This window comes from Peromyscus eremicus, chromosome 11, assembly GCF_949786415.1.
Source record: "Peromyscus eremicus chromosome 11, PerEre_H2_v1, whole genome shotgun sequence".
Classification (NCBI taxonomy): domain Eukaryota; kingdom Metazoa; phylum Chordata; class Mammalia; order Rodentia; family Cricetidae; genus Peromyscus; species Peromyscus eremicus.
The window spans coordinates 73,842,112-73,855,818 of NC_081427.1; the positions used below are offsets into that span (position 1 = coordinate 73,842,112).

The window sequence follows — 13,707 nt, forward strand, 5'->3', positions numbered from 1 at the left end:
GTTTAAAGTACATGAAAAACTGACAACAAGTTATATAGAAGCAGAAGGAATAAACAAGGAGATTTGGGATGGTTTAGCTTACTTTGCCTTTCATATTTAGCAACACTGTGCTATTCCACTTTCCATACAGGGAGACTGCACACAGGTGTGTTATTTGTGTTGTATGAACAACAAGGATGTCTAGACTGCAATTTTGTGCTTTTGAATATTCAGAGAAGATACCCAGTAAATCAATAAACACAGTTACCAATATTGATGTGCTATAAAATTCTGTGTAGCATTTGGCTAGGCCACACTCATATTTGTTTCTCTTGCCACTCATGTTATAAGCAGGTAGTATGTAGACCTTTACTCTTTTTAATGTAGGACAGACGGGCCCTTAGATGCAAAGAGTTCGAAAGCAATGATATATATGATGTGTAGAGGTAATGCAAATGAATCACAACTTTAAAGTTCACGATCTGAAATTAGTCTGCCATAGATCATGGACAGAAAGATCAAAAGAGACACATGTCCATAGTGGGCTTCATATTTCACATCTAAAGAGCAGAACTATAAAATTAAGCCCAATAGGACATGCAAATTGTGTTAACTGAGAGAAGACAGAAGTGGTCATAGATATCTATTTTTTGAAATAGTAGCTGTTTTAAAATTTGTTCTTAAGCTCCTGGTAGAAAATATGCATGGTACTAGATGGGTGCTATGATAATTCAAATGTCCTCTTCAGTTTAGATGAACTCGTATGGTATTTGGGAATATAGTCCATCTTTTTTATCAGGTCATAAACAGACTAACTTTTTAGTGTTAGATATTAGGACTGTCTTTCCCATATAACTTTCTTCCAGCTGAAATTGTCTAAATCTTCAATGTGGGCCTCCGTAAGATTACCAAACAGCCTGATAGCAACATGAACTGCCTGTTAATGAACCAGTTTCATGATATTTTGAATTACCTTAAGTACTGATAAAGACTTTCTGGGCTAGAAGGGAACCAGACAGGGTGTTGACCCAAAAATCTATGAAAACAAGTACATTGAAAGTAGGAATTTTCACAAAAATGGAGTGTGACCTTTTTGTAATTCAGGATGGATGGGAGTACTCATCCCAAGCTGTCTATGAATGCTAGCTGTTAAAAACTGAAAGCAGTTATAATTGGACATAACAAGATGTAGCTATGGTCAGTCTTTGTCATTATAATTAGTTTCATAAATAACATGTTACTGATATTAATGTATTACCATTAAGAATAAAATTGTTACTCTAAAAATATTACTCCTGCCACTAATCTTCTTCCCTCTGCTTTTAGCATTTACTGGGTACTCAGAGAAGTATTTTTAACCCTTTGTGTATCTACCATACATTCATTTACTCTCTCCAAAAACTTGCTTAGGTAGGCATTAGTTCAGTTCTATTTCTGCAGAAGGGGAAATTGACACACAAAGAGATTAAGTAATGTGTGCCGTTGCACATGACTCACAGCAACAGCAGGGCTTTGGCCCTTTGTTTCCCTAAATACGTTTTAAGAGTCCTGCACATGGCATGGCAATCATGGACACACAGCAGTTGATACTGCCTGCATGGGGCCTGATAAAAGAAGAGAAAGGAGAAAAAGCAAGTAAAAAGGGAGGGAGGGAGGGAGGGAGGGAGGGAAAGAAGGAAGAGAGGAACAAGTTAGGGAATCAATTTGAAGAAGAAAATGGTTGGCAGAACTGGGAGGGGAGAAAGAACAGATGTGAATGTAATTGTACATTTTATTGAAGTAAGATATAAAACTCAAAAGTTATATGATTAAACAAAAATGAAAAAACAATTTTAAAAAATGCCTTTGGTGTTGTATTGATCAAAGTAGGATTGGATAACATGACACAGAGTAATTTGAAAGACTTTCACTGAATGCAAAACAATGTCTGTATCACCAGTGCCAGCAATGTTGGTGCTGGTCCACGCCTCAGCACTTCTGTGTGGAGATATGTTGTACTCTTTCTGGGATAGTGTTGTCTTTTTCTCTTAAATTTCACAAATGTGCAGAGAGCTGTTTCCTGTGTAACAGATGAAGGCAGTGAGACAGAACAGAAGAGTGGCCCGCTCAAGGCCACCTCAGACCACCAGCTCCGCTTCCGACATGATATTCCAAAGTTCTCATTTCAAAGGCATCCAGTGTTCACGTCTCCTGAAGCCTGGCTACTAGCCAGTCAGTACTTCCCAGCAGTGACAACACAGACGGATGGAGACCTACCTTGCTCTTGTACTTCTGATGACCCAGCCGGAATTTCACATAGGGATCACTCAAGCCATTGGAATCCATTGCTTTGAGGTCTCGGCCTTCAATCAGGGTGATGCTGACGATTCCTCTCCACAAGTGTGATTTCCTGTGCTGGTCTGACAGACGTAAGCTTTGGGTCTGAAACTTTGGCAAAGAAAAAGTAAGTTAGCTCACTGTGTTTTAAGCTGCAAGCTCTCAGGTGACCTTGCTCTTTTTCCTGGTATAGTTTCTCAAAGAATAAAAGTTAGTCAACTATTGTTTAAAGAAAATATAATTTATGTGGTATTATGTATTAATTATAAAATTATTAACAGATTATGAAATTATTGTCTCAGGATGTATTTGTTATATTTGAGGAATACTCAAGCACTACAGCTTCTTGGTTCCTAAAGTTAAAAGATATAGATATGCCTGCATCAAAATATGTCTAAAATAAATATCAGAGACCACAGCTATACTGCCCTATTTAATTTTTAATTTTTTAAGTTTTAAGAGTCATTTTTCTATGTTAGTGGATTTTGCAGATGGTTTTAGCTGAGAGATTAGTTGCAAGTTAGACTCAGAAAGTGTTAACCCATCTTACTGTCTTAGGGGATTCAGCGACTTTCTAGCGAACTACTTACGGGACCAGCAAACAGAAAACTAAATAACATGCTCGCCCAGATACCTTGCCTTTGTCTGAAGCTTGTGTCACGAATATTTACAATTATTTTTAAGTTAAAATGTGACTTACATTGGTATGCTTCTAGATTTTTCCCTCATTCTGGTGTATGAAAACTTCTTTTCATAATTTCTAATATGCTCAATTATAAATCACAATATTCAGTCCAGTGAAGAAAATCAAAATTTATTTTAAATTAGTGAATCTGCTAAAATATCTACATCATTTTAAAAACTGAATGAAACTAAAAGCAAATGAGAGAAAGAGCAACACAGTAAACTTGCTGCATCTGGATTCAGTATCAAGAACGGCTAGAGAATTACTGTTTCTGTTGATATGCGTGTTTGACCCATTTACAGTTGTTTCATGAAGAAATTCAGTTCTCCATATGTAAATTATGTTAGCTGTATTTGACACCAAATCTCTTCTACATCAGCCTCATGAGCTTACAGACTGCCTTGTCCACTCGCCCTCCCGTTTTGACCCCCCAGAGCTTCTCTACACCGTCGTAATGTCACGGCCAATTGTACATGTGCTCATCGAAAGTTAAGCTTTCAAGGTGCTTTGATCAGGGAAACAGAAACTACATGCTTCAAAAGACAGCAGTCCTACTGTTGGCAACATTTCAACAGAAATCTTTGTTTGCAAACAACACTTGCTCAACAGCAAATTTTGGACATTGATGCTGTCTTATTAACATGAACAGACCCCCTCACCTGTGAGCCTCAAGAGCAGTGTTCCAATGAGCCCTGAAGGACAAGAGAAGTCTTGGAAAGTGCATGCAAGTTCCACACGACCCTGCCTCCTTCATGAGGTGCTGTGTCTCCATCTGTACCATACGCTGGGTTTCTATATTGGATTTTGTTTGAACAAAGCATTTCTCAAAATAATTGTTTAGAGTTCATTGCATCAAACAATGACTAAGGATTGTCTTTTCATGTCAGTTTATTTTTGGTGGTGTTGGGGATTGAACCTTGGACTCCTTGCATGTAGGCAAGCACTCTACCACTGAACTACCCCATCACTAGATTCCGACTGATTGATTGATTGACTGAACAGCTGATGTTGAGATTACCCCTAACAGCAGCACTTAGAAAGAGTTCCAGACTTTGGCTATGGAAGCTTTGTTAAGAAGTATGATTGGCAAAGGAGGCAAACACATGTTACAACAGTAAAAGGGCAATTTTGTTATTAAAGAACATGAACTAATGGCTGTCGATTCATATGGAGCTTCACAATTTAAAAGTGTGCATATGTACACTGTAGCATTTGGCTTCAACTGAAACTCTAAGTAGAAAAGCAAGGCCTGAGTCCCTGTTTACTGATGTGCAATTGAGGAACAGAGTGTTGAGGTACTAAATGGTGGATGTGTGACTAAAACCCTGAATTTCTGGGTTTTAATCTTAATGTCTTCCCAAAATAAGTGTTAAGTCAGACACTGTCTTACATGCTTAAAGATAATAATGATTTAAACATAAAAACACAAAATTCAGTTAAATTGATTGTTGATAAAAGAGGTAACTTTCCAGTGGAGGATTTCCTTCCTACATGGTGAATTCAGGAAATCAGATCATGTGCTTTATCACATGAGTGCATGTATATTCCTGACAGACAGTGTACTGAAGTATGCTTTCTTCTACCTACTCTCCAGAAGCAAGTGAAGTCCCGGTCACAGCAAAAGTGATACGGGGCACCATCTGGGCTGCGCATCACCAGCTAACAGTGCTGAGATGGCTTCTTCCACAGTAGGACACCTGAAACTACACCTGTTGTTATTCTTCCTGTTATATCTTTCTCTCTTTTTTCACAGGAGAACATAAATAAATGAGAAGGGAAGAGCATCCTCTTCATGGAGGATCTATCAAATGCCTTCTTTACAAAGAAATGCTTTCTTAGAACCTGGAAGCCAAGTTCCTAAGCAACACAGGAAACAGAAGATGAGGAGGAACAAACTGCAACACGGTTAACCACGGTGGGAATTCAGAGGACCTCTGTAATGGGCTAACAAGAACACAAAGGTTCTGAAGATGAGCTGACCAGAGATTTTTAAGGAATTTTTTTTTTGTCTTTAATAACTATTGTTCTAAATGGCACATTTCTCACAAGAAACTCAGTAAGTCACCACAGATTTAATTGGGTAAGTTCATAATTTGAGTCAACAGCATAGTCATTAAACAGATACAGATTTAGTTTTGGCCATGAAACATGGAAAGTTAATAATAGTCCAAGGTAAAGGAGAAAATATAAGGTTAGACCGTCAAAACTAGCAAATAAAGGCACCAAGCACAACTGGTCCTTCACAACTGTTCAGTCCATACATGTAGTTAATGACTGACTGAAAATATTCAAAAACACTTTTGTACTGAACATTTACAGAACTTTTCTTGTCGCCACTCCCTAAACAATGTGGTGTGACAGCTAGCAATACGGCACTTATGCTGAATTAGTTATTGTAAACAATCTAGAAAGATTTAAAGTGTGGGCTCTAAACACTATGTCAGCTTGATTTCTGGACTCTCTTTGTATTCGTAGTGAGTAGTCAAAATGATTTCCCCACTCAACCACCACACACTAAGAGAAGACTATAATCACATCTTTCTAGAAATTTCTGTGTAATTTTGGCATGTTGGCCCCTTTCTTGGATTTATTTTTCTTCGTTTTCAAAACAGTTGTCTATGGTACTGTGTAGGTGAAGAATACACTTCAGTGCACATGTAGGAGGAACATGTACAAAACTATGTTCCATAAACCACAGCAGCCTCCCTTCCCATGAGTAGTCATCATTCCTATCTGTTTTTAAAGACTAGGGTTCTGGGGATCTTATCAAAGGGGTGCTGATGAGTAGAACTCCACAGCTAACAGCATCCTGAAATCTACTGATGTCCCATGATACCTCTGGTCACTTGCTCTGCTTCAGTAGTTTGTAGCCTCTATATAGCACATCTATAAATGTGTGGTCCACTGAACAGGGCATCAGTGTACCTGGGAACTTACCAGAAATTTAAGGTCTTTGGTCCTTTCATTGGCAGTGGCATCAGACACCGTGAGGATTGGGCTCAGCTTTGGCTTAATCACCCCACTAGGTGATTCTGATGTCTCTCAAATATGAGAAACCCTATTTAAACATTACATCATTCATATGCACACTGGCCCTCACCTGTGTTCTATTATTAATTTATCTAATCATAAATATTATTCACTATTCACTCTAGCATGGATATTATTTATACTTTTTGAAGTATTTATTAGTGCTTTTAAATATACTGCTCAAGAAAGCATCTTATTCTGACTATTTGGACAATTGAGAGTGCAGTAAATACCTACTGAACAATTACAAAAATTATTTGTTACCTCCCTTTTTTAATATTTTCTCATAGAATGAGCCTAAACAATACACATTTATTGAAGTGCTAATAATCATTAACAAAAACTACTTACTGGGCAACTAACAGGAAGGAGTAATGAAGAGATCCATGGTTTCCCTCCACAGGCTACACCTAGTAGTTGGCTATTTAAAGCATTGCTCTCAGGTAAGTACTTGTTAAATCTTGGGCCTGGTCTTAATTGGATATGATTCAGTCTGGGGTTTGAATTACTGGGTCTTTATCACATGTACACTGTGTGATTCTCCTATCAGTATTTGAGGACCACTCACATCAGAAACATTCATCCAATTTTAGAACTAGTTTAGAACATCAACATGTCATCTAACACCATGAATGTCAAAGTCTGACACAATTAGTCAATAATATATAGCTTTAGTAAGATTTTAGGACGAATTAGTTGGCACTTTAAAGAGAACGTTAGTTTACTTTTATTATTTGTGTGTGTGTGTGTCTAAAACATTCGGCTAGGAAGTAGTTTTCAGAATCGACATCAGCATCAGAATAAACAGTTCATTTAAGACAGAGCAAGCCAGTGAAATAATTGGTGGAACCCCCTTGTAAATCTTGGCAATAAGGACCCGGAAGCTCTGCTCTGCCAAACCCCAGAATGGGGAGAACAGGCTCACTCATCTGGATGGGATGAATGGTTAGAGGTCTAACATTTTTGTTTTAAACAGCATGTAACATTAATTTAAAAAATATGTCCTTGATTCTCAAGTCCCTTTCAGAATGTCCTTGTAGTGCAGTGAAGACGAGCAGCAATGCAATGCAGTGTTCAGCTGCGACTTTGTTTTCAGAAGGGTGACATTGCCCAGCAAGAATTACAGGGTAAAACTAAGGGTTTTAGTGTTTTGTTAATAGATGCATCAGAAAGAATTTTTTTTCCTCACAAATCTGATGCCATAAATTTTTGGAGACATTTTTTTCCAACGTGAAAACAGAGACAGGCTCAAGAAAAATAAATGTTACAGGGACAACAATAATTGATTGTGTTCCTCTTTCACATCAGCAGTGAATCTTACAAAATTTTTAAAAATATCTAAATTAACAGAGATTTGTTCCACTTATTTTTGTGCCTTTGCCATTCACGAGAGCCACCAAAGGAACCAAAAAAGTCGCAGAGATCCCTCCCCTCGTGACACTGGCAGGCAGTGGGAGGCAAGGCAGGAGACAGCTGAACAAGGAGCTCTGCAGGGAAATTACCATGGTGGGGCAGAGGGGTTATATTTAAGAGTTAGACACTTGTTTCTGAGCAACAGGGTATGAGGAGAGGAGAACCTCAGTCTTAGGAACATCACCCTGAGGGGGACTGAATCAGGATGGTCTGGAGCCTGGGTTAGGCCACATCGGAAGGAAAGCTTGGCAAACAGCTACTCAAACTGGAGTCTCACACCCTGTTTTTCACGACAAGCATCTTGCCAAGACTGAGATTTTAATTTGGAATTGCTTATCTATTATCCATATCCCTTCTTTAAATATGGAGTCTAAAATGTTTATGACACAAAGAGATTTATTGTTACAGGTTTTCATGTAGATGGAACATACTCTGGTTATAGATTGTTGAGAATGGCTAACTAGAGGATTGAAGGAAGTAAGTCAGCTGGCACCGACTTAATGTTATTCAGTAAAGTAGATGCTCGCTGTTTGTACATTGTCCTCTAATATCCACCAGGAATGTACACTCTGCCATGTAGACTGCAGATGCATCTATATTCTCACGTAGTGAATAAGAGTTACTAATTACATTCCTTACAATTCCAAATAGTATCAGGATAGATCCCTTCAGTCTACATCCAGACTAAAAAACTCAAAGCAAAACCAATCTCTATGGATGAAGCATATGACTGAGGAAACAGTCCGATCTACTCTCTGATATGGACAAAGAACCCTGGGTTTTGTCACCCTGATTGTGTTATTTGTGTAAATCCTAATCCTTCCAAATGAGACCCAGACCCTGCACGACTGAAAAGAAAGGCATGGTTTGTATGTAGAGTCAGCTCTTTTCTGTATTTCCAGCACAGAGGTGAGACACGCTTTTCTTTAATCAAATAGTCCACAGACCACAACAAAGAAAAGATAACACCAGCCTGAGATGACTGTTTTGTGCTGTAGAAGCCAGCAGTGGAACAAATATCAACTCAATCAAGACTTGGGCATGCGCTAGCCTTTCCTTCCCACAGAGTTTATTCCAGTGACTTGCAGCTGGATGATCAGGCCCAACAAGCAGATTTGTTCTGCAGTCATCCACCCTCTCAAAGCATGATGGTGCTTTGTGTAGCCTGGTGCAGAGTGTCTTCCTGATAATAAAACTCCAGACCCTTTTCTTGATGATTCACTGAGAAGCTCAGAGAAACTCCTGGATTTTATCCTTAATATTTCTTTCATTGCTTCTTGATATAATGTATGCTGCCAGGAAGTAAATTATGTTTAAGGTGTTTTAACTGTCCACTCTAAATTTGTAGCCAAATAGATCTCAAACCCTTATTGTGACGTTCAATATACATCCCAATTGAAAACCATCATTTATATTTTAATGATATCTCCACATTAAAACATCTATGCATTTTTACCAATAATGCAGGAAAGAAAAATAATAGTCCTTGATTTGACTTACAAGACTTTTCTTTAAAAATCTTAAATGAGAATTTATAAATATTTCAAGAGTTTTATTTTCATATCTAAAATGGAAATGATCTGTGACCTTTTCTAGGGGTGGATATAATATATACTTGAGTTGTTGATGATGTAAGTGCTGGAGCACATGGTCACTCTGGTTTTACACAGTTAATGCCTCTTCCCCTCTGCTGCAGCCTTGCACCTAACACACTTCTGCTTGATCTGACCATAAGGCGTGCCCTGATGTCATTCTGCACTCTTCTGGTTTTCTATACACTCTTCTTTGCCTGTTATACATCTTTCTTCCATTTTTATGTCTGTCTTGGCATATCCCTGTTCTTTCCATTAAAAAATATTTAATCCACTACAGTGCTTTAGTAAGACAGTTTCTTTGGTTAACTCTGATTAGAATCTTGATGTCTGCTCAGTGGAATCACTGGGAAGAAATAGAAGCATTCAAACCATGTGAAAGAAATGAGGAAATAGAAGCGTGCTACACATGTGAAAGATGTTCGAAATGACCCTTGTTTCATTGGACGCTAACTGCGTATAATAAAAATCTGACTTAGAGTCATCTAATTTGAATTCCTATAATTTTTATTGTTTTCAGGAGAAACGTGGTAATATCCACTGTGTAATGCTCTGCCCTGAGATACATTGTCCTGATGAATTCTAAATATTATGCTTTTGGGTAATTAGAATACCTCTGTGTCACTTTTGTCTTTTATTTCCATTATTTTGCTTTCAAGAAAAGTAAGACACAAGTAAGACTGATATTCCAGCTGAGTAAGCTCTCACTGGGATTTAGATTGACTCGATATAACTTGTCACCTCTGAAAGACACATATTAATCCTTAAAACACAAATGATAAGTTTATTTCCTCACAAAACACATGTACACTCATTTTTCTTTCTTTTACTAATCTCTCTTAAAAGTCATTTTAAATTATGTGTGTGCATGCATGTGTGTGTGTGTGTGTGTGTGTGTGTGTGTGTGTGTGTGTATGCGTGTGAGCATGTGAGTACAGTCTCTGTGAAGGAGTGAAGAGGGGTTTGGTCTTCGGGAACTGTTGCTTCTGGTGGTTGTGAGCTGTGGGACTTGGGCGCTGGGAACTAATGGATTCTCTACACAAGGAGACATGCTTTTAACTACAGAGCCTTCTCTTTAGCCCCTATACCGTTAAATTTTTAAAGATAAGTTTTACTTTTTGATATTATGATATAACTAGACTATTTCTCCCTTCCTTTCCCTTCCCTCGTACCCTCCCATGTGCCCCCATTCTCTCTCAGATTCATGGCCTCTTTTTCTTTAATTGATGGTGTGTGTGTGTGTGTGTGTGTGTGTGTGTGTGTGTGATTTCATGCATATGTGTGTATATATTCCTATATATATATAATCATAACCTCTCAGTCTCTGTAATTTTAACTTCTACGTGTATTTTCAAGGCTGACCATTTGGTGGTGGATAACCAGCTGGAAGCTCTTCTCTGAGGAAGTCTCTCCATCTCTCAGCATTGCTTAGTTGCCTGTAGTTCTTTGTCTAGGGTTGAAGCCTCATGAACTTCCCCTGTCCATTTTGGTTGTCTATTGGCTCCATTCTTGTTCAGGTCCTGTTTGGGCAGCTATACTGGTGAGACTTCATGGGTGTAGCTTCTGACATTTCTAGGACATAACCTCACAGAAAACTCTCCAACCATCTGGTCCTTACAATCTTCCCACCCCTTTTTCTGCACCGATCCCTGAGCCTTAGGTGTTGGCGTTGTGTGTGATAGGTACCGTTTTGAACTAGGCTCCACAACTCTGCGTTCCGATTGGTTGTGGTTTTTGTTAATGGGCTCCATCTGTTACAAAGAGAAGTTTTCCCTCTAAGGGAGGACTATGCTTATCTGGCTATGCCCTGGAGAAGATGTTTTTTATTAACTTTAATAGTTACCTTGCAAAAAAATAAGTTTTATTACAGCATTTTTCATACTGTACACTCCATGTTAAGATTTTAGATGAGCTGTTCAGAGTCTTCTTGCATATTTGAACATGTCCAGGGAAAAGTCTTTGCAAATATATCTCTAAAATGTTCATGAAAATACTGATATTTCATAGGCAGAGAGCTATGGGGCCAGTTATCAGGGTGACTTTTGATGTGAATATGTGAGATATTTCTCATCCTAACTAGACTTGATTATTGATTATTGGGTTTGTGAATGGTTGTCAAGCAAGCACCTCTTCAATGAAGGAGAGACTGTTTACGCAGGGCATTTTCTCGGTCAGCAACCCAAACAGAAGCCCTGCTGCTACTTATTCTTCCAAGTATTTATTTCTATGCATTCAGAGAGAGAAGAATGTTACTCCAGGTCACATCCTCAGGGTTCTTCAGAGAGATGACATCACCGCTCTGGGCCTAGGTGTCCTCATTAGTGGAATACATGTCCCTTAAAGAGTTTGCCTTTTGTTCAAGTAATCTGTCATCATTTAGTGTTGTGTGCCCAGAAGAGATCTCACCACTGTATCTTGGGCACTGAAAGCTATTATTTAAACCTACACATTTGTTCTAAAATCAGAAGCTTCAAGAAATGGAGAAAGGTTATTGAGGAATATTGAGAGAAGGAGGAAATAGAACCAAGTAGGAAGCACTGCTAAGTGGAAGACTAATTTGAGAACAAAGCAGAGGGAAGTTGAAAGAGCCCTGAGAAGGGAGCATGGAAAAGGCAGTAATTACAGAGTTGGTCCTAGCAGTAACTCTTGACTTAAAATTTTTAAATGTTTGCAGCACAGAGAACAAATTCAACACAGAGTGAGCGTCCCAAATTCTGCTCTCAAATAAGCAAAAAGTCCTCTTCTGTTTATGGATTCAGAAGAGGACAGCCTCTACATTTATGGACAACACACATAAGAAGAACAATGATTATTTCGGCAGATGTGCGGAGTAACTTTAGTGAAGGCAGCTTCTGTAAAGGACGGTAGAAACGAAACATCACACTGTAACCATTCAACAGGCTCAAGACAATAAAAGGCTACAAAAAAGATGTGTGTGTTGAAGCAGGCAGGTTAAGCAGCTGTGGCTTATACTGGCTCACTGGCCAGCGCCTGACTTCACCATGGAACCCAACAATGTGCTGAAGAGACGCTGCAACAGATCTCAAAACTCTAAAGGGAAAACGTACTTTTAAAATATAAGTACTTTGAAAGCAAGAAAAGAAAATAGCAAAGACTTAAAAATGTAACAATTTCCCCCGCAGTGTCATGCCGCTACAAAAAACATTCAGTTTTTTTTTCTTTTTCTTTTTCCTTTTGTTTTGATGAATGAGAAATTTAGACACATAGCCATACACACAGAGAGAATGTCATGTGGCCCCTGTTAACGTACCACAGTGAGAAACTAGGGAGAGCTGGGGAAAACAGTCTCCCAAAGAAGGCTGGCCCTACTCAAACACTGATTTGGATCTTCGCCTCCAGAACAGGGAGACCATACACTCTGCTCATAAGCTACAGTTTCCTGTCTCAGTTACAAGAATCTTGGAGAGTTAATATAAAGAGTGAGAACGGAATTTGTTTTGTGGTTTTTTAATGGCCTACATAAATGGAAGTGGGAAAAGCATAACTAATGAAAGCAGAATTGAGTATGAGTACACAATGGATAACGGCTGTTTCAGAAGAAGGAGAAAATGCAACCCAGAGATTTGGGGTATGACCGGAGAGGGAGACCAAGCGTCTCCCTGAGATTAGACATAGACCTCAGTGAGGGCTCAAAGACGTTCTTAGGCAAAGGAGAAGAACCTCTGGAAGTTTATGTTGATGCTTCAGGGACAGTCTTAATGCATCAGAGGGTACTAGTAATAAATTAGTAAATAAGTGCTGTGCATAATGCAGTTACCTAAGAGGAAAAAAAAAAACAGATGACAGATCTCATGATGAAGTTAGTAATGATTAAATTAAATTCTAATGACATTTAAAACAAATTCTGTGGGTATTATATATTACTTTCATTTAAATCAAAAACAGTGTTTACTAACCCATGTTTTTCGAAGAATAGCAATGCCTATTTCCTGTATATCTCCTAGTTGTATTGCTTATGATCACTTTGATATGAGTAAACATTTCATGAACAGAAATGGAGCACTAACAAGGCCATCTTCCAGAGTGAGACACTTCCAATAGAGAACCACCTTCCCCTCAAATGGTCTCTGGAACTGTAGTGCTTAAAACTTGAGTAAACTTGTTCCTGCAAAGAGTAGCTTCAAAGACATGCTTTCAAAAGTATAAAATTCTGAGTATTTTTTAAGTGAAGACACAAAAGATTTGTTGGTATGGCTTAGAATTAAGCCGATGAAGAAGGAAAAGGAATATACCTATCTGTGAGCCTGGTTCTTAAGCCAAACTTCTTAATTCACAATAACTATCCAGAGACAGAAACTCAAGAATATTAATATTAAAATATTTCAACATTACCCTCCAAAAGAAAGACTGCACAGAGAAGTGAGATCCAAACACTTCATTTTCTGAGAGTTCCTATAAACAAACAAATATTTAGCCAAATTTTGAGATGTTTTTGAGAGTACTTAATTACTATCAAAATCAAAACAAAATCAAAGCAAATTGAAAGTCAAAAATTATACATCCCATTCAGACCCTTTGGATATAGAGAAAGTACAGTTTCTTCTCTTGAGTAGATGATTGTCTTTGTCGTCTTCATCCCTTACATCCCTGAGGACAAAGAATGAGGGTGTTTTCTGTATTTTTAAGAGTTCACTTACCTTTTTGTTCTTAACTGCTCATTAATGTATCTCT

General features: G+C 38.2%; 1 protein-coding gene across 1 annotated transcript in view; it reads right to left on the reverse strand.

Moving 5' to 3' along the window:
- The window catches only part of Mctp1 (multiple C2 and transmembrane domain containing 1), a 375,829-nt gene that overhangs the window by 195,141 nt on the left and 166,981 nt on the right, over positions 1 to 13,707 (reverse strand). Inside the window, exons 7-10 of the mRNA XM_059276583.1 lie at positions 13,369 to 13,428; positions 8,920 to 8,927; positions 6,867 to 6,934; positions 2,236 to 2,408 (exon numbers count right to left, since the gene is read on the reverse strand). Of these exons, the coding sequence (XP_059132566.1) occupies positions 2,236 to 2,408; positions 6,867 to 6,934; positions 8,920 to 8,927; positions 13,369 to 13,428 (309 nt within the window). The remainder of the gene's footprint in view (positions 1 to 2,235; positions 2,409 to 6,866; positions 6,935 to 8,919; positions 8,928 to 13,368; positions 13,429 to 13,707) is intronic.